Raw genomic sequence first — 26,968 nt, 5'->3', positions numbered from 1 at the left:
TGGAGAGTGCGTGTGCCGTTGGGGGCAATTGACGCGGCGGGTGCCTGTCTAGTTCACCCGATACGACAGAGTTGAAGTCCCTGCCTATGACAAGCTGCCCCACCGGCAGGGTGAGTAGCAGAGCGCTAAGGTCAGTGAATGTCGTTGATTGCAACCCAGGGGGCACGTATACAGAAAGAAAGGTTAGGGTATGCCCCTCCCATTTGCCTGCGACACCCACATACCGCCAACGGTCATCTACAAAGGAGGATGTGATCGATAGAGGGAATGATTTCTTTAGCATAATCCCCACTCCCCTTGAGCTAGACGTGAAGCCAGCATGCGCCACCATCGAGTATCCCCACCTGGACATCGCTCCACACTTGTTACCGATAAGGTGCGTTTCTTGGAGGAGAACGACATCTGGCGACAGTCTTTTAATGTGTTGGGTAACCACCCCTCGCTTGATTTTGTCCCCCAACCCGTTGACGTTCAAACTTAAGACTTTAAATTCCTTGTTGCGTTGCGTACCCATTTACGTGTCGATGAGGAGTGAAACAGCAATAGAGAATTGAACATTATGCCGTCAAACATACGATAGTACACAGCTACCGAAAAAACCAACAGTCCCTCCCAACTCCCCCCCTCCCTGCTGCCCTGCACCCCGGGCTTAAAACTACCCATAAAACAAGAAATGCAGAGTGCCTGTCGCCCACAAGAAAAGAAAACAATTAAGAAAAATTAAAATGTAACTAAGCTACAGGAAGAACGTGGGGGGAGGCTATCGCAGGTCCCCGATCCTCACTCCCAAGTGATTGTACATCTAAGCCATTATGTGAAATGGTCCAAGTAGGCAATGGCACACCAGTCCGGGGCATCATGTTCTGTCCTGCAAGAGATCGCCCCGCGGAGCCCCTTTGGCAAGATCATCCACACCGGATGACGGCGGCTCCACCACCCCTGGAGCGGTGTCCCGTACCCCCAACTCGTATATATCAGCCGTCTGAGGGGCCAGTCCTCCGAGGGTCCCCCCGACCCTCCAGCCAGCCAGAGACAGCATCCGGATGTTCGAAGAAATAGGTCTTCCTGTCCGCTTCCACACGTAGCTTCGCAGGGAAAAGCATGGCGTACTTCAGCTCCCTAGCTCTGCTTCTTGACCTCTTGGAATGTACGCCGCCGAATTTGCACCCCGCGGGTGAAATCAGGGAAGAAGGTGACATGCGCATTCTCCAATCGAACCGGGGGGGGCCACCCTGGCGGCCTGGAGGATAGTGTCTCTGTCTCTGTAGTTTAGCAGGCGGTCCAGGATTGGGCGGGGCGGAGCCCCCGGCGTCGGGCGACCTCCAGGCACCCTATGTGCCCTTTCTACAACAAAGAGTTTCGAGAGGCCCTTAGGCTGGAGTTTAGTCGTGATCAGATTCTCAATGAAGAGATCCACAGCATACCCCTCCATTTTTTCTGGCACACCGAGGACGCGTATATTATTGCGTCTCATCCTCCCTTCATAATCGTAAAGTTTGTCCTCTGTAGATTTGCGGAAGGCCCGTAGTTCAGCAACCTCCGCCTGCAGCTGCGAGGTGTCGCCCGCCAGTCCCTCCGCAGTAGTCTCGAGCTGTTGCACCCTCTCCCGGAAGTTGGCAAGATCGGCCCTTATGAGCATCATTTCAGAGGAGAGAGAATCTACTGATGTTCGGACACCGGTTATGGCTGCCAGAAGGTCCTTCATAGTGGGTTCGGCAGGGTCCTGTGGCGCGCCATGCTGGGCAGTGTCTCCCGGCGCCCTCTTGTCAGGTTGATCGGCCTTTGCGCACGTGTATCGGTCAAGTTTGCTTTGCTGGGACGCCCTGGCTCCCTTGGCGCCGGACATCGCGGAGCTAGCTGCCAGTGTCACACAGAGCGCAGGTCAAGGCAGGCGGAGGGGCAGCACCGTCCCAGCAATCGTTCCCTCAGGGAGAGCGGCCAGCGCAGGGTCCCCGAGCAAAGCAAGACAATATGACAGCCTCCCGCTGTGCAGAGGTAGCGAGGGGCAGGCGGGGTACCCACAGCACACACTCGGCAAGGGAAAGCCCAGGTCAGGCCACGAGGCTCCCCGTCTCTCTGATCCCTTCCGCCACCATACCGCTACACCCTCGCTCCGCCAGTCCCGCTCCTGAACCGGCCGTCACACCGTCACACCGTGCCAAGATGTTGAGTCCCTGGGGCGCAACCAGTCCCAGGCCCACGCTGCGTGGATGGCAAGGGTTCTTCAATCTCCCCTGCACGGCTCTATCAGTGAGAGCGCCAGAGTCACTCGGGAGCAGCAGCACACAGTCCCCCTCCACGGCTCCCCTCACCTCAGAAAAGGATGTCCAGGCACCTCCAGGGTTAGTCGACGAGGCACGATGTCCGCCGGTGTCCCAGTCCACGCAGGACCATGTCCGCCACCAGGACCATAGGCGGGGCAACAGGAGAGATGCGGGGCGAGAGACCTTGCTTCAGCGGAGGATTCGGGACCTCCGGGAGGCCCCCCAGGCCAGAGGACCACACAGCTCAGCAGGAATGTCCCAGGGCAGGGCGAGCCACCCCTGCCAGAAACGATGCCACCACCGAGCCCCCAGCACCAGGGAAGATGGTGGGGGGGGGGGGGGATCACGCCGCCCTCACTGCCACGGAGCGAAACTCCGGTCTCAGCGCCCACCGCCTTCCGGCAACTTCCGGCGAGCCGCGGCCGCCCTCACCTCCGCACTGCGCCGGCGTCCAGGATCACTCCACTCCCCGGTCGCGTCGTCTCCGCCACGCCCCGATGTAGCGGACCGCACAGCTTCGGATAGGAGGCGGCGCCGGGGTCCCGGAGAGCGGGAGCCGAATCCGCTAGGTGTAGGAAGGCAGATTTTAGCACGTACAGTCAGGATAAATAGCAGGAGAAGTGGTCGGGAGGAGGTGATCGGCGGAGCCGAGGCACTACACAGCCATCTTGTCTCGTAGCTTGGCCACGCCCCCACAAACAATACTTTTAAAGGAACAAACCCTTTAACTCACCACCATTAAAAAACAATGCATGGACTGCTGTATGTTTAACCGAGTGGCACAGTTATCCCACCATATTTTTTTCCATTTCACAAATATTTTTTTTTGTGGTACCATTTAAAGTTTTAACTTTCATTCCCACAGTTTCTTCACAGTTGTACATATTACACTAAGAATAACTTACATTTTTATATTATATGTTACATTTTCAGTTGTGTTTGAAACATTTCTGACACATCCTGATAAAGTACCTTAAATCATTGAATCAAATCTTTTTGTTCAGATTGCTACAAATCATTTAACTATTGGTAAATTAGTTTTATTCACCTCTTTGACTGCTTATTTGTCGATTAGTGTAAAAAAAAAAAAAAAAAAAAAAAAAAGGATGACCACCGGAAAACGAAATGTTCTCCAAGCAGTATATCCAACTAACAAAAATATATGTAGGACATGGAAAAAAAAGAAGTGAAGCGAAATGGATTTGTAAAGGAAGAGAAACAGCAATAAAAATGTTTTTGAATTTCTTTTCTCTCTCACCCATTCTGATCGAAGAGCCAATTAGAAAGTCCCCACTAGTTGTAGACAAAACACTCATCTTTAGCAGGAAAAGGTTGTACAGTACTGAATGCAAGTAATTGACAATAAAGTGCATATTGGCTGTAAACAGTAATCTATTCTTGTTTGTGAAAAAGTTGCATACAGTACTCTCAGTATATTTATCTTGTGAAAAAAAGTTTCATACAGTACTATGTTCAAATAACTTACTAGAGATATTATGGATAATAAAGTGTCTCCTTGTTGCAAACAATGTTTTCTCTCATCTTGTGCAAAGGTTGTCTGCAGTACTATATTCCAAAAACCAAAATGAGGACGATATTTTAAAAAGAGAGAAAAAAGGAGAGGGTGTGTGTGTGTGGGGGGGGGGGGGGGGGGAGGGGAGATCTGCACTTAAGGAAACTTACAAAAGAGATGATTCTGAAAAGTAAACAATAATGCCTCAGAGCATTTCCATTCAGAGTCAGTTCTACCAGTATTCATAAATAACACCCATTCCTGCAGTTTGTCATTTTTCCTAAAGTGTAAAAGAAAAGAGGTAATATATAAACATTCCTATTTTCAATTTAGTCATTCACATATTGACTCCACATTTCCTATGCTTTTATCCAATCTCCTTATTAGAGTGGAAATAACTTGTTCATTCATTCATCTACTCTCTTCACTTTCTTTAACTTTCTTTTGTATATGCACCAAATAATAAGAATGATTGGAAGACATAACATTTTTTTCTATTATTTTCATCCTTCTTTTAAAGATGAATATATAACTCAGCATCTGTGTTCAATCCATTGGGACTTTCAGTACCCATCAATAATATCTTTTTAGATTCTTCTCTGCGAAGTTCCAATTCCCGATTACCTCCTCGAGGTCATTCCATAACATGTTTAATGCCATCGTTCTTTATGTTTTCCGATCTTCCATCATGTATTTCCCACACGTTTGGCCATAGCATATTGGAAATCTTGATTTTTTTATAGCTATCACATGTTGCAGGATACGGAGCTTCAATTTTTTGTTGGTACTGCCCACATATTTAATTCTGCAGATGCATTCTAGAATGTATACTACTGATTCTGTTTGACATGTAATTCTCTCCTGAATTTTGTTCTTTTTTCCGTCTACAGTATCATATTCTGTAGTATTGTGGCCATATTTACAAGCTTCACATTTAGGACATTTGATAAAGCCTTTCTTTTGATTCAAGAGCCATTTACTCATGTTGTCTTGCGTACTGACTGTGTTCATATAGCTGCAAGTAAGGAGATCTCCTAGATTGGGAGCTTTTTTATAAGGGATATTGGGTAAATCGAGAAGTGTGTCTCTCAAATTCTCATCCATTTGTACAATTTTCCAATTATCCTTTAACAGGTTTCTTACTTTTCCACTTGATGTATTATAATCCGCAATATACCTGATGATCTGTGTTTCATTCTTCAATTTCTCATTTTTATCTTTAGTTTTTAATAATGTTTCTCATTTTTTCAATCCAGCTCTCTGCAGGGCATCATTCAAGACCATTTCCAGATATCTGCTCACTTGGAATCTTTCAAGCATCTCAATGACTTGGTCCTTAAAATGTGATTCCTCTAAACAGCATTGTCTCACTCTTAGGAACCCCCATAAGGGACATTTCATTTCAATAGCAGGGTGTGAAGTATGCTGTTGGTGCTTGTGGGTTTCCTATATAATTTCGTGCAGATTTTCTCTCCCTCATTGTAAACTTTGATATCTAAAAAATTGATTTCTTTATCCTGAATATCAAAAGTAAATTGCAAGTTCAAGTTGTTCTGATTAAAAGATTTTAGAAAACATTAAAAGTCCGATTTTTTACCTTCCCATATTAAAATAAGGTTGTCTTTTCCACATTGATCTGGTTCTGTTTCTGGTTCCCAACGCCCCATAAAAAGATTTGTATATGTGGGTGTGAATGATGTGCCCCTAGCTGTTCCTTGTACTTGTAAAAAATGTTTATAATTGAGAAAAAAAACATTATGATGAAGACAGAAACTGATCTAATCCAGCAACATATTTGAGTGTTCTAATAGAGGTGAGTGAGTCTGTAAAAAATATTACATGCTTCAATTTCATCTAAATGTTAAATCGAGGTATACAATGAGATGACATTCAGTGTGGCCATATGATAATTTGATTTCCAAGGTAACTCGTTTATTCTATTTAGAAAATGCTGTGAGTCCAGCAAATAAGGAAGGCTCTTTACATATGGTAAGTGATATATGTCAATGAATCTTGAAGTGTTTTCCAATAGTGCACCTATTGACCTGACTATCGGTCTACCCGGGGGATTTATCATGTCTTTATGCACCTTGTAAACATGTATATAATATATAAAGAAGTGTTGGACTTAAAGATGAGCCTTGAGAGACGCCTTGGTTAATGGATGTTGCAGACGATTAAAAAAAAGGCAGTGCAGACTGTTTTGAGTTCTTCCACTGAGGAAAGAGCTAGTCACTTTAGGGCGGAAGACGCAATGAAAATTAAAAAAAGTCTTTCAAGTAGCATGGGTTACCATGTCAAAAGACACTGTTAAGTCCAACAGGATAAGGGTAGCACCATCACCCTGATCCTTGCTTTTTTTAAAACCATGAGCTGCAGCAACAACTGCATTTTCTGTCCTACGGTTAGCACAGAATCCCGAATGACAAACATCCAGAAATGAGTTTGATTCCAAATATTGAGCTAATTTTCAGTTTGAATTTTCCATCATATCCGCAGCGAAAGACGAAAAGAGATACTGGGCGACAGTAGTCTGAAACTCAAGGGTTGTGCATTTCTTTAATAAAGGATTAACAAAGCTGTGTTTACAACACTGAGGAACCTTCGCCAATGTGATACAGGCATTTCAGAGAGCGTCAAAAAAGCAGTGAAAGAATCTGCACATTGAATGAGAATCCTGGTTCAGTGAGGCCACATTATCAACAATGGCTGGAATAACCCATAGTGGATAGACTGGATTAGAAGGGATTGAAGTAAAAGTCCCTAAGATTTCAGTGATTTGTTTGGTGGAGTGGACTGGAACTGTGTCACAAAATTCTTTCAAATCAGGAGTAGATAGTGTGCAAGCTTCTGGCTTGGAAAGAGATCCGACAGTTTTAAACATTTCTCTTATTGAGCTGCTAGAGTTAAATATGGATTGAGTAATATAGGTAAGGCGAGCTGTCCACAATAATGTATGATAATCTCTAAAGATAGAATTGTAGTTGGATTTAAGACAGCCACCACCTGCGCTCCATTTACTACAAGCCATGTTGGCTTCATGACGCTCCTATGTACACCAAGGTGCCTATGATGGAATTTTTCTTGGGCATTTGTTAGTAGAAAGGAAGAAGTTTTTTGTAATGTGTATAATTCTCATTTGTTAAAAAATTGGACGCTGCTAAATTAATATAATTGCTGATGCGAGGTGGAGATGATGACCTTGATTGTAAGCTTTTCATGCGGCCATTTCCTGTGATGCTTTTCCCTTTGCCCATGTAGCAATAGATTCTTAAATGTCCTATTGCAACATGCCAGTCCGTCCAATTCAATAACATCCACACAATGCTTGCTTCAAAAGGATGCTGCACAGTGCCATTGAAGCTACTCCTAAAAAGTTAGACTAACAACTGGACCTGCTACTAGATTTTTTCACTTGAACATTCTAATTGTAAATTCCTACTTTGCAAATAATATTAAAAGTGAACCCAACATTACTTTATATAAACATTTTTTATCTGTGATTTTTAATTTTAAAAAAGTGTACATTTCTGAACCTACCGTATAATTTTGTACATAGCAGGGTTTGTGAAGAAAGGCTCATCGAGTTCATTGTGACCCCACTGTCGATAGCACAATAAATCAACAATAACATCTTTACGGAAACGGCGCTGGTACTCAACAGCCAATCTTGTGGCACGCAGCACTTCTTCAGGGTCATCTCCATTGACATGAATTATAGCACATCCAACTACTTTGCCTGGACAAACAAAAATAGAAAATGAGAACGTTTGAGCTTTCATTTCCTAAAAACTAAAAGCATAAAACATGTGACTTTGCAGAGTATTAGTAAGTACTAGTATCCAAATAAGACACCTCAATGCAGGACACTGCCAAGGCAATTCTTTAAATCACAGACGAAAACCAGGAGGATATCACCAGACCAACTATTAAAGCAATTTACTATGGAAAAAATGAAACTCAAATTAAAAGCACTTTTTTAATTAAATGGTCTGCTTATTTGTATGACATTTAACAAGAACAGAACAAGCGTTCATTTAATGCAGTTCTACTTACGCCCGTGGGGGTCATCTCCAAAGAACCCAATTCCGAACATTCCACAGTATAAATCAATGTATTCAATGTCCTTCCGATATTACTGACAACTGCCCCACACCCTCTCATGCTTTTTGTGACAACTCTGGGCTTTATACACAGGTCTCACCCTTGTACCACCTAAGTCCATTTCATCGTGACAACCCCCCCTCACCCAATACTGGGATCGCTGCCAGTTGCCACCAACAGACTACATCTCGCTTTTCTATCACGAGGTCCAGTCGCAGAAATGCCTGCTCGGCATGTGTGAATCCCTACTTGTCTAGGTTTTTGAGGAAGGGCCATCTTTGCTGTAGAATTATTCAGGCGGCCCAGGACTGTGCCAAGCATCGCCTCATTGAATTCCAATAAGAGCGAAAGACCTCATACCTCCACAAATTGTGAAAAAAAAGTCTCCCATCTCCTCCCCACATCGCAAACAGACGAATCATTGGTTCTGTTCATCAGCCACAGCCGCTGGCATGTCAGGGAGAGGATATGGCTTAGCGGCTAGGGCAACCGACCTCGACGCTGGGGAACTGGGCTCGAGTCTCGGCAGGGACGCTCAACATCCTGTGATTCTGGGCAAATCACTTAATCTCCCTGTGCCTAACAAAAAGAAATCTGTCCAACTGTAATACAACTGGTGTTCATGTAAAGGGCTCTGTATACCTTTGGGTCTAGTTTGTGTTATATATAAAACTTGTGAGTGCGATTGCCCATTCGTCGTCATCCGATTTCCCCAAGTAATCCTTCCATTTTAGCCGCAATGGCGGAAAATAATCTGGGTTTTTAATCACTAGGAATTTATGTAAGGGAGCCTGTCGTGGAGGAGAGCAATTGTCAGCTTCATCTCGAGGGGGCTGAACTCCAGAAACTCTTCATTCACTTGGAAATACAGTCTCAAGGCATGGCGCAGCTGCAAGTATCTGTAAAATTGGGATTTCTCCAGCCTAAATACCACTTGCAGCTGAGTAAAGAATTTCTTATCAGGGACAGTCAGAGAGTGACCCAGAGAGTTACCCCTAGAGCGTCTCAGCAACGGAAACCTTACGCCCTCAAAATGCTGGGCATTTGGGTTCTGCACCACAAGGGCATACACCCCTCCACCCCCTCAGCAGAGAGCTCTGAGTGAGGATGTCCAAATCTTCAGTACTGCCCGCATTAGAGGGGGAGTGAGTAATGGCAGTCTACCTCAATATCTGTAATGGAGCGGGGAATGTCTGTCCATGGACCATCTCTCTAATCTGTAGACCAGGTCATCCACGAGGCCATATATCCAATCATTGAGGACTAGGTGAATGGAAGCTCTGTAGTAGGATAGCAGATCAGTCATCCACAATCCCCCATCAAATGTCGATTTGCAACACTTGCTGAAGGTGACCCACTGAGGCCCCTCCCTCCCTAAAGAATACAGTGAAGGCTGAGGTGAACGCCATCAGGGTCAACTTGGTATGCAGTATGGATAATTTTGTACTATGTACAGCAATCGTGAGAGAGTAGTAAAGCTTTAGCACTGCCACCACCCAAGTATGGACAGAGGTAGGGAAGATCAGTGCTACAGGTCACGCTGTGTTGCCACAAGGAGGTGAGGTTGTCAGTTTCAGTCTGTGTCACAGTAGTATATATATTGATACCAAATAACAGAATCGCATGGTCGCTAGACTCAGACCTACACCCCAAGCCCATTCTTCTACCAAAGCCCCCACCCCCAACTAGGAACAATTTTGTCTTGTGCCAGTTGACCCAGAGTCCCTAAAGCTATCAAGGATTTTCATGGTATTAGGCATGCCTCGAAATGCAGGAATGACTGCGATACACTAACAAGACACCTTCATATAAAGACACCTGACCTTCAAAAGCACTAAATGCAACGGTCGTCTCAGAGAAGATGTGCCAGGGGCTTTATCATCAACACAAATAGTAGGGGCAACAGAGGGCATTCCGGGTGCATGCCCTTTTATAGGGGAAACCATGCTAACAGAGACTCCACAACAATTCTAACCCGAGAAGGTGGTTTGCCATGTAGTAATTGAACATTTAACAGGTAGTGGGCCCCGAATCCAAGATAGTCGAGTAGTAAGAACATGTAAGCCCATAGCACACAGTTGAAGGCCTTTTCAAAGTCAAACAGAAGCATGGCAAGCGGCTCCTCCAGTCCATCGGCTGTTGCGAATGCACTGATCGATGTGGCCTAACGCTGCTTTGATCTTTAGGAATTAAATCAGAGATAAGAGCAGGGAGCCGGGCTGCGACGACCTTGGCCAGTATTTTAGTTTCACAACTGATGAACAAAATAGGCCTGTATGATGAGAAGAGTTATGGGTAGCAGTCTGGTTTGAGGATGGCGATAGGAGACTCCTGCAAGTCATCCGGGAGGTGTCTTCAGCTTTTTGCCTCTACATACAGATCCAATGAAGGTTGGGTGAGGATGTCGGTCCGACATCGAAAAAACTCAACTGGGAGTCCGTTGGGACATCACACTCCCGTCTCCCCCCCCCCCCCCCCCCCCAAACAATTGAGAAAAGGTTTCTGCAATCTCAGCTGAGGTAAGTGGTTCCCCCAGCAACTGCCACTGAGCAGCATTCAGGCATCATGGGGGACAGCAGAAATGAAGTAGTGAAGTTCCACTGCCGAGCGGGTTTGCACTTCAGGATATAGTGAGGAGTAATAGGTGGCAAATGTGTTTGTTATGTCCTCTAGAGCAGTATGGATACCTACCCTCGACTCATCCTCAAGCAATGTTGTGAAACTGTTTCTAGTTGTATGTTGGCTTAACCAGTACAATAGTATACCTGTCTTGTTTCTATGTTCACAGAGTTATCTCTGGGACGCTGCTGAAGGGTCAGCGTGGCTTGCGCCAATGTGCGGCATGTGTCCTCTGAAATTGCCCTTGTGTACGTACACTCTGATACTTGTGCCACATGATGCAGGCCTGCGGATTCCCACTTTCATTCCTGCATTTTATGGGCCAACTTCGATATCACAGTCCCCCTTGTTACCACCCCATACACACACCAAAAGAGCGCAGCAGAACCTGCAGATCCAGTTTTTTAAGGAGGAATTGTGTGGATTAGTCTCATAGAAACTCCAGAAAAGGCTTTAATCACTGGTACTCTGAATAGAGAAAAGAGTTGTCTGTTTTGTAAGTATCCAGCTACTGCTGCTAGATGCAATTGAATAGATGTATTGTCATGGTTCCGCGAGCCGCCCGCCACTCGAGAAGGAAGGTTAGCGGTCTAGTTCTTGCGGGACGACAACGGAAGGCCGAAAGACTCACTTCCGGTTGGTCGCGCATAATAGCCGGGAACTCTGGCTACTGACCGCTTTGAATTCAGGTCATCGCCACGGAAAGAGAGACGCCACTCCGGAGAAGACGAGTACCGCCGACGGAAGGACGCGGCTGCGGACAACCACGATACAGGTACTGTCTTCCACCAAAGGCGCTTCAAGGTTAGGAGAACGGCGGTCCTTGCCGTCTCAGCCCGTAAACGCATTGCTTTCCACGGCGCACCAGAAAAGTGCAGTGGAACGGGGGTTCTTACCCTCTTTATTATTTGCGCAGGAGCGCTGGTTTTGGTTCTCATTATTTTGGTTCCTGCTCTGACCTAGCTGGATTGGGCATGTTATAATTTGCGCAGGAGCGCTGGTTTTGGTTCACATTATTTTGGTTCCTGCACTGACCTAGCTGGATTGGGCATGTTATAATTTGCGCAGGAGCGCTAGTTTTTGTTTCTCTTGATTTTGACCAGACAGCGGAGGCCAGTTACTCGCACGCCCTCACACCAGCGTGTGTCCAGCGCCATCTAGACCTTGCGCCTATCTGGCTTCTACCCCGGGTACCCCCTTCTCCTAGACGGAGTTACACCTCGACTAGGGCAAGGTGGGGAACGGGGTGGAGGTTCTTGTCGCCTCTGCAGGAACATCCCACCCAGCAGACGGTAAGTCGTGGGGGGAACTCTGACAGAATTCAAAGCGGTCAGTAGCCAGAGTTCCCGGCTATTATGCGCGACCAACCGGAAGTGAGTCTTTCGGCCTTCCGTTGTCGTCCCGCAAGAACTAGACCGCTAACCTTCCTTCTCGAGTGGCAGGCGGCTCGCGGAACAAAGACAGCTGCTCCATGGTCTGGTTAGTCCTCTCGGCCTGGCCATCGGTTTGCGGGTGGTACGCCGGCTGCCGGGTGGGGGTCCTGTTTGGTGGTGGGTGCTGTCATGGTTCCGCGAGCCGCCCGCCACTCGAGAAGGAAGGTTAGCGGTCTAGTTCTTGCGGGACGACAACGGAAGGCGGAAAGACTCACTTCCGGTTGGTCGCGCATAATAGCCGGGAACTCTGGCTACTGACCGCTTTGAATTCAGGTCATCGCCACGAAGGAGAAACGCCACTCCGGAGAAGACGAGTACCGCCGACGGAAGGACGCGGCTGCGGACAACCACGATACAGGTACTGTCTTCCACCAAAGGCGCTTCAAGGTTAGGAGAACGGCGGTCCTTGCCGTCTCAGCCCGTAAACGCATTGCTTTCCACGGCGCACCAGAAAAGTGCAGTGGAACCGGGGTTCTTACCCTCTTTATTATTTGCGCAGGAGCGCTGGTTTTGGTTCTCATTATTTTGGTTCCTGCTCTGACCTAGCTGGATTGAGCATGTTATAATTTGCGCAGGAGCGCTGGTTTTGGTTCACATTATTTTGGTTCCTGCACTGACCTAGCTGAATTGGGCATGTTATAATTTGCGCAGGAGCGCTAGTTTTTGTTTCTCTTGATTTTGACCAGACAGCGGAGGCCAGTTACTCGCACGCCCTCACACCAGCGTGTGTCCAGCGCCATCTAGACCTTGCGCCTATCTGGCTTCTACCCCGGGTACCCCCTTCTCCTAGACGGAGTTACACCTCGACTAGGGCAAGGTGGGGAACGGGGTGGTGGTTCTTGTCGCCTCTGCAGGAACATCCCACCCAGCAGACGGTAAGTCGTGGGGGGAACTCTGACATGTATAGGCTAGTCCAGATTGCTGTGAATGTAAGAGATAACAGTTGAAGATTTACACTGAAGCATCAAGAGTATTGATGTTGTTATTGTTGCAATAGTTAACAAACCATTTCAATTTGCTGCATAACATGCCCTAGCAGTAGGCTTTCTAGCCTTTTTTAGGATATTCATACAGTCTGGTGGCAATTGTAAATAACCAAACTCTATGACTTCAGGAGCCAAATCGCTAGGGGATTTTGATGTTTGATTTCTCCATGGCTCTGAGTGAGGAGACTGGAGTTGAGATGCAGCTTTTGGGGTGGAACTACTGAGATCTCCAGCAGAGTGGTGAACCAAGGCTGACGTGCTCATGTGGGAGCAATGCGAATCATTTTGAGGGATCTTTGTTTGAGCTTCCGAACTACTAAGGGGATGAGTGGAAGAGGCGGAAAAGCATAAGCAAATATCCATGATCAATTCATCCATAGGGAATTGCCTTTGGAGAGCCGGCGTGGGAACCTGGAGGTAAAGCTTGGGCATTTTGAGCAAGGCGAACAGGTCTATGTGATGAAGTCCCCATTTCTGAAAGTAGGGGAGGAGAATCTGAAGATGAAGTTCCCACTGGTGGATTTGCGGTCTCTGGAAGATGTTTTGCTAGGAGATACATTTTGTGGTGTGTAGCCCATTTCCAAATGGCTTGTGCTAGGCGTGACAGTTGGAGAGAGTGTGTCCCGCCTTGTTTCCACTGACTTGCTAAGCATTCTTGAAGCGTGATGCATGAGAAGTCTTGCGTGGGGAACAATTACAATGCAAGACGACATCATCCCAAGCAATAGCATGAATACTCTTGCTGGTAATATTTGGTTGTGTTGAAACTGAGTGAGAAGGGACTGAATACTGTGAATTCTGGATGTATTGGGAGAGGCCAGAGCTTTTTGAGCATTTATTGGGGCTCCCAGATAGGTTTGTGACTTGAAAGACTGTAGGTGAGACTTCAACGCGTTCACTGTAAATCCTAATTGGTGAAGTAAGTGAATGGTGGTTTGCGTGTGTTGAAGACGCATTTGGTAAGTGCTGGCTTTGATGAGCCAGTCGTCCAGGTATGGGAAGACGTGGATGTTCAATCTTCTCAGATGGGCTGCGACTACTGCCAGGCATTTGGTAAATACCGTGGGAGCAGTGGTGACTCCAAATGGTAGTACTTGAATCTGAGGTATTTTCGATATGCGGGATGAATTGGAATGTGGAAATATGCGTCGTTTCAGTCTAGCGTAGACCTAAAGTCACCCTGAAGTAAAAGTGAGAGCACTTGTTGAAGTGTACACATGTGGAAATGCACGGACAGTATGTAGTGGTTTAGCTCTCTGAGGTCCAGAATAGGTCTGAAGGAGCCGTCCTTTTGGGGAATTAGAAAATAAAGGGAGTACATGCCTGACACTGGATATTGTAACAGTACAGGCTCTATGGCTCCTTTCAGCAAGAGAGAATGGACTTCCTATTTGTGTAGGTGTAAATGCTCTGGTGACATTTTGTGAGAGTGTGGTGGTATGTTTGGAGGACTGTCTGTAAGCTCCAGGCAATGATCATATTTGATCATTCCTAACAACCATTTGTCTGTGGTGGTAGATTGCCAAATGGGGAGAAATTGTAAAAGACATGCCCTGACACGTGTTAAATGAGCGGGGGAGGTGTAGGCAAGTCACTGCTTGTTAGGGGAGGGAGAATTACGTGATATGGAACCTTTGCACCTACCTTGACCGTTGTTACCTCTGTACCCTCCTCTAAAGAAACCTCTTGTAGAGGAAGAGTGATTGTTGCCTTTGTACGAGGCAGTAGTATCATCTGAGGTCATGGTTTGTGACCCTCCACGATAGAAGGAGCGACGAAAGGAGCCAAATTTAGAAGGGGACTGCAGAGCCCCATGGACTTGGCTACTTCTGTACCGTTTTTCATTTCCTCTAATGATTGACCTACTTCGGGCCCAAAGAGATGCTCCTTGTCGAAAGGAGTATTTGAAATGGACTGTTGGACTTCAGGTTTGAAACCAGAAATCCTTAACCATAAATACCTCCTTAATAAGACAGTGGTGTCGATTTCTCTAGCTGCGCTGTACGCAGCATCTAAAGCACATCTAATTGATGAATTAGAGATGGGCTTCCCTTCCTGAACTAAATCTTGAGCTTTTGCTTTGTTCTCATCTGGTGGGTATTGGAGCAGTTGCTCCATTTCGTCCCAGTGTGCCCTATCATAACTGGCTAGTAGGGCCTGGGTGTTAGCAATGCGCCAATGATTTGCTGCTTGAGCGGCTACTCTTTTACCAGAGGCGTCTAACAGTTTTGAGTCTTTGTCTGGAGGGGGAGCGTCCCCTATAGTTTGTAAATTGGCCGGTTTATGGGCATTAGAAACAACCAAAGAGTCTAGTGGTAACTGCCCTTTAATAAAAGCTGGATCTGAGGGAGCAGGCTTATATTTTTTGTCTATTCTGGGTGTGAGAATACAACGCACAAGGTCTTTAAAAAGATCATCTGCATGTCTCATCATACTTTTCTCTGGCTAGCCCTTTGTGTGTTAAGAGTGTTTCAAATAAGAAATCTTCCTCCAGCGATTCCTTGTGTAACTGTACTCCATGATATTCTGCTGCTCTAGCTAGTAATTCTAGATATCCCACATTATCGTCAGGAGGGGAACGCTGTGCAGAGTAAAGATGTGGGTCGTTATCTGTGGGTGAATCAATATTGTAATCCTTCCAGTGATTTATTAGTAAAATGTTGTCCCCCCCATCTCTGTCATCATCATCATCATCAGGTGGTGGTGGTGGAGAGTTAGTTGGTAAAATGAGTAAATGCTCCAATGGTGGAGACGGTGGTGCAGGGGAACATGGTGAAGGAGGAGGAGAGGCGTTAGTACCTACATTCTTCTTCTTCAAGGGAATATGATAAAGTGTTTCCTCTGATTCAGGCTTGTGTTTCTGAGGCAGTTTAGAAAAGACATGTCCTGTATGTGGATTTATATAGTTCCTTTTGTTTTGGGCCCGATTTCGGAGGGTGGGACGTCGAAAATCAGATCCTGCGGCTACAGAAGAATTTTTTTTTGTTTCGGCGCAAAGGACTTCGGTGCTGGGATGGAAAGGCATTTCGGCGTGAAAGATTTTGCGAAGCCGTCTTTGATTTCTGCGTCAATGATTTCGGCTCCGAAGCAGTTTTCGTCTTCGAGCCTGAAGGTTTCGGCTCAGTGCCTGTCTTTGGCCGACTCGATCCTGAGCCGGAAGGCTTGGTGACTTGTTTTGGTGCCGAGCAGGAATGGAGGGCGATAGAAACATCTTCTCGGTGTCAACCATGGCCCAAAGGCAGGGGTGGAACCGAAGCCTTTTGCTCGGACTGTTGTGGAATTTGGAGCAAGGGGTGTTCGGTACTCACTGGACATTGACCTTGTGGCAAGTCTTCATTCATCTCAGAGTCTGATTCCAGAATGGAAACAAAATTCTTATTGTTCTTCCTCGGCCCCATGTGCATCGAATTCGTGCTCGGATCCTTCACCGAAGATGTTTTAAGTCTGCATTTTGCGATGTCGAGCCCGACGATCACAGAGTGTTTTCTTCAATCGGAAAGATTTACATGCGTTGCAGTTCTGTTCATTGTGCTCCAGAGATAAGCACAAGTTGCACACCTCATGTGAGTCGTTGCGTGGATACTTCGCATGGCGCCAAGGACAGAATTTGAATGGAGTCTGTTCCATCGACTGCGAGGTGGACGGACACGGTTAGGCCGGACGTCCTTCCTGAAGGTTTCCGATCGAAATTAAGGTTTACCTCAACGGATACGATACGAGGAGAAAAGGGAACGCGTTCGAAAACAATACCCACGCAGGTAGAGTGGATTGCGCACCAAGGCGAACCTGAAGAACGGTTTGGAACCAAAGCGTAGCAATACACATCCAAACCTGATTGTGGAAAAAAACAATCTGACAATGGAGTTGATGCCCATGCACACTATCACCGAAAGGAGGAGTCACCTTACCACGTGACTGGAAAGACTTCTTCGAAGAAAAACAACTTTCAAACATCCGGACCCAACACTAGATGGCAGGAGTATTCAAAGCATATGATCTACAGCTCACATGCCTCGAACATATTGTTAGCTACAGTAAGCAACCTTTTTCTTTTGGATACTTCTTTCCACAGATTCCTTGCCTTATATTAGAGTTCCAAATCAATACCCTCTTGGAAGTAGTGATAACTAAGGAAGGATGTTAAGCTACATAGCCAGGGGAAACGTATTTGTTACTGCGTGCTTCAGCCGCGAGGCAATAATGTTTAGCAAAAAAAGGATGACCATATGGGAGCAATCTACGAGCAGTGGAAGCATTTACGGCCCCAGTGAAGTGGGCATGAATGCCACCTGGAGGACTTTCTTAGTCAAAGCAGAATTTAAGTATCAGACCCCATTTTGGGGCTATTGGTCAGATACTACCGTGATGGGGACCGTCTGCCTTTGGTGACTTGGAGTCCACACTACTGAGGTTCTGCAAACAGGGACAAGAACACACTTTCTGCACTTGGCTCTAAGGGTAATGAGGGTGAGCAGACAAAAGCTTCTCAGGGTGGTAGTGTGGGGAGAGCTCACATATCCAGCCTACTGCTAATAATAAAGAAAACACTTTAATATCACAGAAAAACTAAAATCCACACATTTAAAATAAATACTCTTTTTATAAAGTGTAATTTCCTCATTGAATCTTGTTGTATCAATCTGTAGAAGACATTGAAGTCTTTGTAAAAAAGTTTTATGTACACATTTTGATGGATGGTGATCTTTAGATATAGCACATGATCCATACTGAGGCATGCTCTTAGATATGGAGTTTTATGCCCAAAACATAGTTCCTTGAAAAAAGAGACATCTTTGTGTTTTCTTTCATTGCCTCTCAGGTACAGCCTTTCAGCAAATAATGGCTCTGAGAGCCGAAAGCAATGATCCTGGCTCTAAAGAGGAGTATACAAGAGCATTCTGAAGTCCAATATTTCTGCAAATAGTTGTCATCAGTCATCCTGAAGAAATAATCAGAGACAGAAAGAGGGTAGAACCTGCCTATTCATTTCCTTACCTTGAACTACAGAAATTCTTGTCCCACTCCTATCATCTATCAAATGGCAGTGCTCAGGGTATACTAATCAGTAGCCTTTTGCTAAGAAGGACTTCCACTGTCCTGACAAAAAAAAGATCTGGTTGTAACTAATGATTCATAACTCAGTACACTGTCACCACCACTTTATCTGACTACCCCAGGACATGTACAGTAGTTCTATGCCAGCTATTAGGGCATGCTTGGTGCGGGGTGGTGCGGGTCAAGGTCAGAGCTCACATTGCCATGGACAGGCCAAGGCCACTGTGCACATGCTATGTTAGCGTAGTTACAAAGCCAAACAAAAAGCCAGGATACTAATTTCGCCTCCCATTGTCACTGAGGACAGGAGTACACACCTGTTTACCATGCAGGAGGTATTCCTTCCCCAACAGTAACCCAACGCAAAATGGATTGCTTGGTCACAACTTTGCCCTTCTTGTTCCACTAGCAATTCACCTTCTCCTAAGGCTGAAGTCACTACCCCTAAGAAGTCAGTTGCACGGAACATTAACAATACACGGAAATCTCACTAAGGGACAATACAAGGAGAAAACAAGTAGAGTAAAGCTTTCTGAAAACATGCTAATAGTGGCGACTTAAAATTGATCAGGAAGATACAAGCAGGGTTGGATTGGGATTAAAAATCGTCCCGGGTACACTAAAACAAAAGTGGCCCACATTTGCATATTGCCTTTATGCAAAACACTGCTTCGGCAAATTTTTATTAAAAAACATAAGGAGGGGAGGGGGGTTTAGGGGGAGGGGGGCAGGGGGGGTAAAACACGTGAGGCCACTTCTGCTCAGGCCCCCCGCTCAGTATGCACACAATAATTGGCTGGCCCAGCGAGAGAAGGGGAGTGACACCTCTGCTCTTATAAAAGGGAGGAAATGGACGCCCATCTGCCACCAGAAGGGCCACTCAGGCACCCACTGGGCCGCTGGCGGTATCGCACAAAACAGAAACCACCCAAATCGGCCCCTCACGCTGCTCTAAAAAGCAGCCCACAGCTGGAACTTGAAACCGGCCCCTCGGGCATTGCCCGAGTGCCCGGGTTATCAATCTGACCCTGGATACAAGCAGGCGATAGGGCAGGCAAATAACATTTTACAGTAGCCATAACTAGGCCCTGCTAGGCAAGAACCTAGAATATCGAAAGGAAAGATTGAAATAAGTTCATCACTCAAACTAGCACCACTGAACAAACTAGTTCCAATGCCCACATTAATGGCTTTTTATGGATGGAGATGTCTGCCAGATAAAGTGGCAGGCAGGACTCTAGTTCACACAGCTTAATCTTTACACATGCAGCCACAGCATTTGGAGACTGGGATGAAGGACTTGGCCATCCTGCTGCAAAGGCATGTCAGCTGTTTATGTGAGAGAAAGAGGGGGGGGTCACGTGCTTATTTCCAAACAATCAGTGTGGCAATCCTCCTCCCGCAGTCGAGGGTAATTAGGATTAGATCTGCTTGTTTCTCCGGCACCTTCTGCAGAGATCTTAACAGAAGTGGGATCAGCAGAAATGGGCAAAGCAGGCCCCATGACCCGTTGAACCTGATAGCATTTCCCAGGGACCCATCCAAAGGGAAGTGCATGGCAAAAAACAGAAGACAGTTCCTGTGCTGGGCTTTGGCAAAGAGATCAAAGTATGGATTACCCAATATGAAAAACTCAGGCATGAACTTTCCACTATTGGTACTCCAAGGAGAATGACTAAGAGCATCTGCTCATATGTTTGAGGGTGATTGTGAGGTGTGACACTACCCGCAAATTACCCTGTTGCAGGGCCATCACCGCAGTTCAATTGCCTCTCAATACAGGGTCCATTACCCCACACAGCCTTGTCTGTTATTGTAATTGACAGAGATTGTGCGGTCTGAGAGAACCCGATTAGCATTCCCTGAGATTTAAGGGAGGAAAGCTTTCATGGCAAGATGGACCACCTGCAGCTCTAATGGTCAGAAGGTCCCATGGAAGGAGGAGTCTGTAACCACTGTCACTCACTTGTGCGAGGGACTGAAGGAAGATTGAAGGGGTACATTCAGCTGCTTGTATGACGAGAGTTGAAAATATGTAGCTGAGGAGAGGCTCCCTTGTTGCAGGACAAATTGCTTTCTTTAGGCACCACTGAAGGTCTATCATTTGTCATCCAGAGAACGGACGCAAAAAGTCATCATACCCAACAGGCGTATGACTTGCAGAACCAGTATCAGTCTCTGAGCCTTACATCAGAATTATATCTGCAATCCTATGAGGAGAAAATGCCTTTATAAAAGGTCGTGTCTGACAGTGCACCTACAAACATAAGTCTCTGTGTGGGCACGAGATGGGAATTTTGGGTGTTGAACATGTAGTCCATGTTGTGAAGAAGAGTTATGGTGTGCTGAAGACGTTTAATTACCAGTGCATGATATACTGCTTTCCCCAGCCAATCATCCAAGAGCAGGAATACATGGACTCCTGAACTTGAAAGTCAAGCTGCTACCACGATAATCAATATAGAGCCAAAACAGTAGAGCAAACAGATAGTGAATCTGTGAGTGGCTAGAAATCAGTAGTTTAAAGTAATTGTCCTGAAAATCCAGGGGCACTTGCCAAATCACCACACTGATTGACAGCAGGACCTGGCTCATGGACAGCATCTTTAACTAGTTCCAGCAAATAAAGACTCTTCGTGGGACCAAACAGTAAAACTAATAAAACTCTGTGTCTCATCTTTCACAAGCACAGGCTCTTTGTTCAACAGGGTAATAACTTCTGCAGCCAAAATGGAAGCATGTGCTGAAGAGCACATCCTGAGAAAAGGAGAGAAGTCTGGAGTAGAGGACAGAAAGGGTAGGGTGCAGCCCCTGCAGATTAGCTACATGGTACAGTGATCCGATAGTCATTCAACTGGAGAATAAAAAGAAGGATCCCTACCTCCCCAAAGCTGGTGTTGTCAAAAATGAGTGGAGCAAAGAGGGTTTGAGACAACAGAGACAGTGGAAAATGGCACAGACTGGAGCACCTGTATACTATATCCACCCCTAGAATATGTCATAGACTTATCACACCTCGTTGAAAGGTAGCACAGGCTCTGAGACTGCAGAGTAGGGTTTTAAATTCTTTGTTAAATTGTTAGACCTGGCTTCAGTATCGGTGAAGTCAACTTAAGTCCTTCTGTTGCTTTTTGTAACACTGTAGTGAAAGATGACACCTCCTCTAAAGGGAAGCCATAGGTGTGAGAGCTGCCCCCTCTGGAGTATTATCTGTACCCCTACTGTTCTTTAACTCTAAAAAAAGGCTAGCATCTGTATTGTAAAACTGAAGGAAGTTATTTGCCCCTGAATCATCATCCTTGGTACAATTATAATCTTTGCTGGGTGTAAGTAGAGCATCAGAGCGACTCGAGTTCTTTAAGGGGGCACATTTTTGAACCCTAGAGTGTTATCACAAGAGTTTGTCATTAAAACAAGCCTTAAAGATTTCTTTTGCCGCTTGGATAATGGCAATTTACTTCAAGGGTTTCAAAATCCGTGATGAAATCAGCTCTCACTTCACTCACTAATGGCATGCAATGTTCTTGCACTGTCTGTGACAGGGTTTGAATCCTGAAACCTTAGGAGGAGACAACTGTCTTAATTTTTGTTGAAAGCTGAGGAATTCCATCAGAAAAAAGATTTACACACCGCTTTGGTGAGGCTTGGACAAACAGGAACTGACTTGATGAGGTCCCATCCTGGGTGACGTCACCTGGCTACGCTGGAGAGCAAATGCTGCAGAAAAAGTTTGAGCTTCCAGTCTGACACATGTACAATATTCAAAGGTGAGGAAAGTGCAGTAATAAGCATACACCAGAAAAGTGTTTTTCCCCCCATCACTAGAGAGATCACTGGCTGGATACACCTCTATATCGAGAACCTTTAAAGACTCAACAGTCAGTTGATATGTCATAACCACCAAATCTTGACCACACACTCCAAAGACTCCCATTGGTCATGGCATTTGAATACAATGATTTAATAATTTTTCCTCACATTTCACAGTAAAGGTACATCGACCCATTATTCACAATTTGCCTGTTTCCTTCTTTAGGTAAAATCATCCAGCAACTGTACATATGGTTGATGATGCCCTACTACAGCCCAGCCTGCAAGGACCAGGGGAGATATGAAATGGCAAACATGCACACTCTATGTACAAGCAAGAGAGCCACTAGGAAACTGAACGGCAGCATATATGACAGTATTAGGGGACCTGCCGGAACCAACTGCACCAGATGCGACAAGGGACCCATCTGGTGCAGGGCAAGTGATGGTCTACCAGCTGCCACCATTCTACCATTCTGAAAAAACAGGGGATTAAAGAAAATTGTTACGTGCCTGTGGGATTTCTCACTGATTCAAAAAATGTAAAAATGCCGAGTCAAGTACAATTGTTTACAGGAATGCAAGGAAAATGTGACCCCTTGTAGAACGCCTTATTTACCGGTCACCACAGTTCTCTAGTGCTTGCAACTTTTCCCAGATTTACTTTTTAATTATTCCTCAATATCAGGATGGGAAAACTCAGAAGTCATTGTCTACCTAGCAGTGCACAAATACACTCACTGTAACAGCCAGAGACTATGACCTGGCCAATAAGGAGAGACTGAGAGCTCCAGCTCCCCATAGAGGTTCCAAGTGTCATATTTTTAACCTACGAAAGGTACCAGTGCTGGAAAACTGCAGTTACAAGTAAGTAAAATTGTTGCTTCTAAAATTAGATTTGCCATCTCAGATTCCAACTGGAAGTTGAGGTTCTAACACTCACCCTCAATGTAAAGATATCCATTCTTGTTCCCAACTGGCAGACAGTATTTTTCTTGAAATTTCTGTCGCTTGAAAAGATGGTGCAATCGTCCAGGTATGGGAACACCTGGTGACCTGAAAGTCTTAAGAAGACTGCTATCGGTGCCATGCACTTTGTGAACCCCCTTGGAGCGGACTTTAAACCAAAAGGTTGAACTTTGAATTGGTAATGGCGCCCTGCCACCTTGAAAAAGAAACAATTGATGGACAGAATGTTGGACAATGCAAACATTCACCCCCAGTCACAAGGATCTGGGTTAAATCCATCATTCTTTTGGTAACCACACCACCCTAGTTTGGACCCAGCCATATGCAAATCAGTCTTGACCCTGTTCCTTGTGGGAACAGTCCAGCCCGAACTGCCAAGCCAGGTCCTCCCTTGACCAGAAACAAGCATCCTGGGACCGGTTTCAGAGCATCACCCTTCATCAGCCAGGCTATCTTGAATCCAGTGGTGTAGTGAGCACGGAACCCATGTCTGGGCATTGCCTTCCCACTTAGGGTGACATGATCAAAAGAAACAATTGATGGACGGAATAGTGGACAATGCAAACATTCACCACCAGTCACAAGGATCTGGGTTAAATCCATCATTCTTTTTCTCACCACACCACCCCAGCTTGGACCCAGCCATATGGAAATCAGTCTTGACCCTGTTCCTTGTGGGAACAGTCCAGTCCGAACTGCCAAGCCAGGTCCTCCCTTGACCAGAAACAAGCGTCCTGGGACGGGTTTCAGGGCATCACCCTTCATCAGCCAGACTAGCTTGAATCCAGTGGTGTAGTGAGCATGGGACCCATAGACAGAATGCTGGACAATGCAAATACTCACCCCCAGTCACAAGGATCTGCCACCTTGAACCTGAGAAATGTTCGATGTTGAGGTTGGATGGGAATATGAAAATAGGCATCGAGGAGATTGACAGAAGCCAGAAAATCCCCCTTTTCCATGAGAAGAAGAATCTCCTGAACAGAGAGCATCCTGAACGACTGACTCTTGATGAACTTGTTCAACATTCCGAGGTCCACGACCTGCCTCCATTTCCCATTGTTCTTTTTGATGAGGAAGAAGTGCGAATAAAATCCCCGGTTTTGCTGGTTGAGGGGTACTTCTTCTATGGTCTGCTTGAGAAGAAGCGAGATGTAGAAGGTGACGTAGCAGAACTCTGCTCAGTGGAACATTTGGGGGATGCTGAATGTGACTATGTTGGAAGATATCTAGAACCCATCTGCCTGAAGAATAGGAGCTCCATTTTTGTAAGGATGCGGAGAAGACGTGAATGTGGTGTGGGACTATGGTTGCAAGGGCCTGATGAGCTTCGTGTCTCCTATTGGAGTCTTGGACCTTTCCAGCATATTGCTGCCACTTGCGTCCTGCCGGTCTTGAATAAGCCTGAGCGGCGTTCGACTGGAGGGACCGGTTGTATGGCTGGTAGTTACTCTGCGGATATGGCTGGTACCGCTGCTGAAATTGTGGACGGTATAAGAATTGCCCCCGACCTCTAGCCCGAAAGGACTGAAAGCGTCGCTGCTGGAGATTACCTAAGGCTTTGACTGTATCAGTGTCCTTCTTGATAGATTGCAGCTCCTCGTCTATGTGCTTACCAAAAAAGCACTCAGCATCAAAAGGCATAACTAAAACCTTGCCTTAGACCTCTGGAGGAAAGGTGGTTGCTTTTAGCCATCCCTGGCGACGCAGAACCGCTGCTCCAGTCATCCATCTAAATGCAGTGGATGAAACGTCCATAGCTATCTCAATGAGCTCCAAAGACTTTCTTTCTCCCTCCAAAAGAATATCTTTTGCCTCTTTCTTTTTATCCTCCAGGAGATACTCCAACAGAGTTGCGATGTTCGACCACATATGCCGGTCATTTCTCCCCAAAATGGCCATGGCATTGGAGGCTCTAATGGAGGTAGCCGCCAGAGCCGAGAACCTCTTAACAACATTTTTGAGGCAACGACCCTCCTTGTCCGATGGGGCATTGCAGGGAGAAGCTGGATTCTCGGCTCTTCTCTGTGCTGCTTGCATGATCACAGAGTCCGGCCTTGGGTGTCCGATAAGACGGGCAGGCGAGTCATCAGGAGCCTTGTATTTTTTTTTCAGTTTTGAAATGACAGCTGGAAAGGAAGCAGGTGTTTTCATTAATTTCAGCCCCTCTTGCCATAGAAAGTCAATGATAGGAATTGCTCTCACTGAACGTTGAGTGGCTGGTTAAAAATCATATGGAAAAAACTCAGTCGATTTAGTTGGTATTGGCAAATCAAAACATTTTGAGACACGCTCTAGGGGATCCTGAAATCCCACGATATCTGCCCGAGAGGAGTCCGCAGCCGGAGGGTTAGGAGATGGTGGCATAAGGGCTATGTAGTCATCCCATTCATCATTGGCATCTGTGTCTGTTTGCATCTCACCTTTCTCTGTCTGAGCATCCTGAGTGTCCTCTGTGATGACAATAGGAGGATGAAGGGTCTTCTCCCTTGTGGATTTGAGGGTACTTTGGTCCGGAAGAGTAGTGGATAACTCTTGGGGAGGTAAAGGCCTCTGAGGAGTACTTGTGTCCAGAAAACACCTGTAATAGTCATTAAACATGTGATGGAGATCAGACACCAAAGACACTGGAACGTTCATTGATGGTTAGCTAAACTGATGACGATCCTCCTCTCTGTCATCATAAGGATAACGTTCCCGGAAGGAATACTGCCTGTGCATGACGGATGGGCCTCTTTCCGGAAAAGAAAATTCTCCTGCCAGATAAGAAGATGGATCATTGCCCTCAATGTCCTCATCATCAGAATCTTGACACTTGACCCTTAACTGTTATGGACTGTATGCAGGGGCAAACATACCTTCATCCCCTGACTCTTGAAAGTCCAGAAGGCGAGCAGGAGGTAAAGGAGATATTTTGGAAAAATCCAGAATTTGGCTACGCTGAAAGAGACAGATCTTTACCTCCGTGGGCGATGTCGTCGACAGCTTGACGATGGTGCAACCGTTGATGCAATCGCTTGCGGTACTGTCGACAGTGCGTGGAAGGCCTTTGTCTGCAGTGACGTTGTCGCTGGAACCGTAGACAAACCTGTGGTCGGCAGTGAAATTCTCATTGATGGCGAAGGTCTCGTCGACGACATTGTTACCGTTTTCGGAGCTCCTGCCGCCGTTGCTGTCGTCGACATCTTGACCTTCGTCGTCGTAGACGTTGCTGGAACCTCTTGTTCTCTTGAGGAGAGTGAAATCTTCGACGACGACGTCAACGGTCGAGAAGGTTGGTCTCTGAGAGGAGGCAGAGAAGCAGACGCAGGAGCTGAAGAGGGTTTTAAAGCCTCAGACTGAGGTTATTGGAGGTGTTTGGGCTCAGATTTGCCATGGGACTTAGAACTCTTAAAGTCCCCATGATTTTTTTTTTTTAATTATTTTTATTGCAGGAATTAGTAAATCTTTACATAATCGGCCAGCATTACATCTTAAAGTCCCCATGATGTGAAGAGGGGCTGCCTTCCTTTCTTTTCTTTGAGAAAGAATGGGTCTTTTCCTCAGGTTCAGACTCTGAATCTGAAGCAGAGTAACAGTCTACCCTCCCTATCTTTGAGGGTTTTAGCTGAAAAATTGCAGCAATACTTGCATTCCCTGGGTTTGTGGTCAGGGTATAGGCAATATAGGCACTGTTTGTGAGGGTCCTCAGAGAACAGCCTACACTTCCCACAGGTCTTACAGGGCCTAAATAGCCCTTTTTTAGGCTCTGGTATCTCAAAAACAGGAAGGTCAAAAGTATAAAGTCCAAGAACTAACTTGAGAGTAGCTAAAGCTGAGACTGGAAGTCAAAAGTTGAAGAAAGAACACTGTAACTGAGCAGAGCTTAGGGAGACTCCCTATCACACGACGTGCAGTAAGAAATTTGAGGTATGGTGGTTGTCATTCTATTACAATTTTAAGTATTGTCCAGAAAAGATCCAGACTATAATGCAATATCATTAAGTTTAGTATACAACGGTAAGTATAGCTTTATGCAGGTTCTTAACCTCACATCTATTTATTTTGAAAAAATATATCTAACATTGTGACATACATATGGGTGGCCAGTACTAGCAATCCTGCAAAATGCGCACATTACTGTAATTGCCTCTAATGTGCTTCCTACTCTGCTTCCTACTGCAACAATTGTTAAAGTCATCAGTAGCTCAGGACTATTTTCATCATTCAGAAGTA

At 45.9% G+C, this 26,968-nt stretch overlaps 1 protein-coding gene across 1 annotated transcript in view; it reads right to left on the bottom strand.

Annotated features, from left to right (window-relative positions):
• Window positions 1-26,968, bottom strand: part of DHTKD1 (dehydrogenase E1 and transketolase domain containing 1) — a 1,328,309-nt gene that overhangs the window by 810,140 nt on the left and 491,201 nt on the right. Inside the window, exon 7 of the mRNA XM_085652869.1 lies at window positions 7,318-7,516. Coding sequence (XP_085508995.1) covers window positions 7,318-7,516 — 199 coding nt within the window. The remainder of the gene's footprint in view (window positions 1-7,317; window positions 7,517-26,968) is intronic.

Source organism: Triturus cristatus, chromosome 4_1 (assembly GCF_964204655.1).
Source record: "Triturus cristatus chromosome 4_1, aTriCri1.1, whole genome shotgun sequence".
NCBI classification, from domain to species: Eukaryota; Metazoa; Chordata; class Amphibia; order Caudata; family Salamandridae; genus Triturus; species Triturus cristatus.
This window is presented reverse-complemented; position numbering and strand designations above follow the sequence as displayed.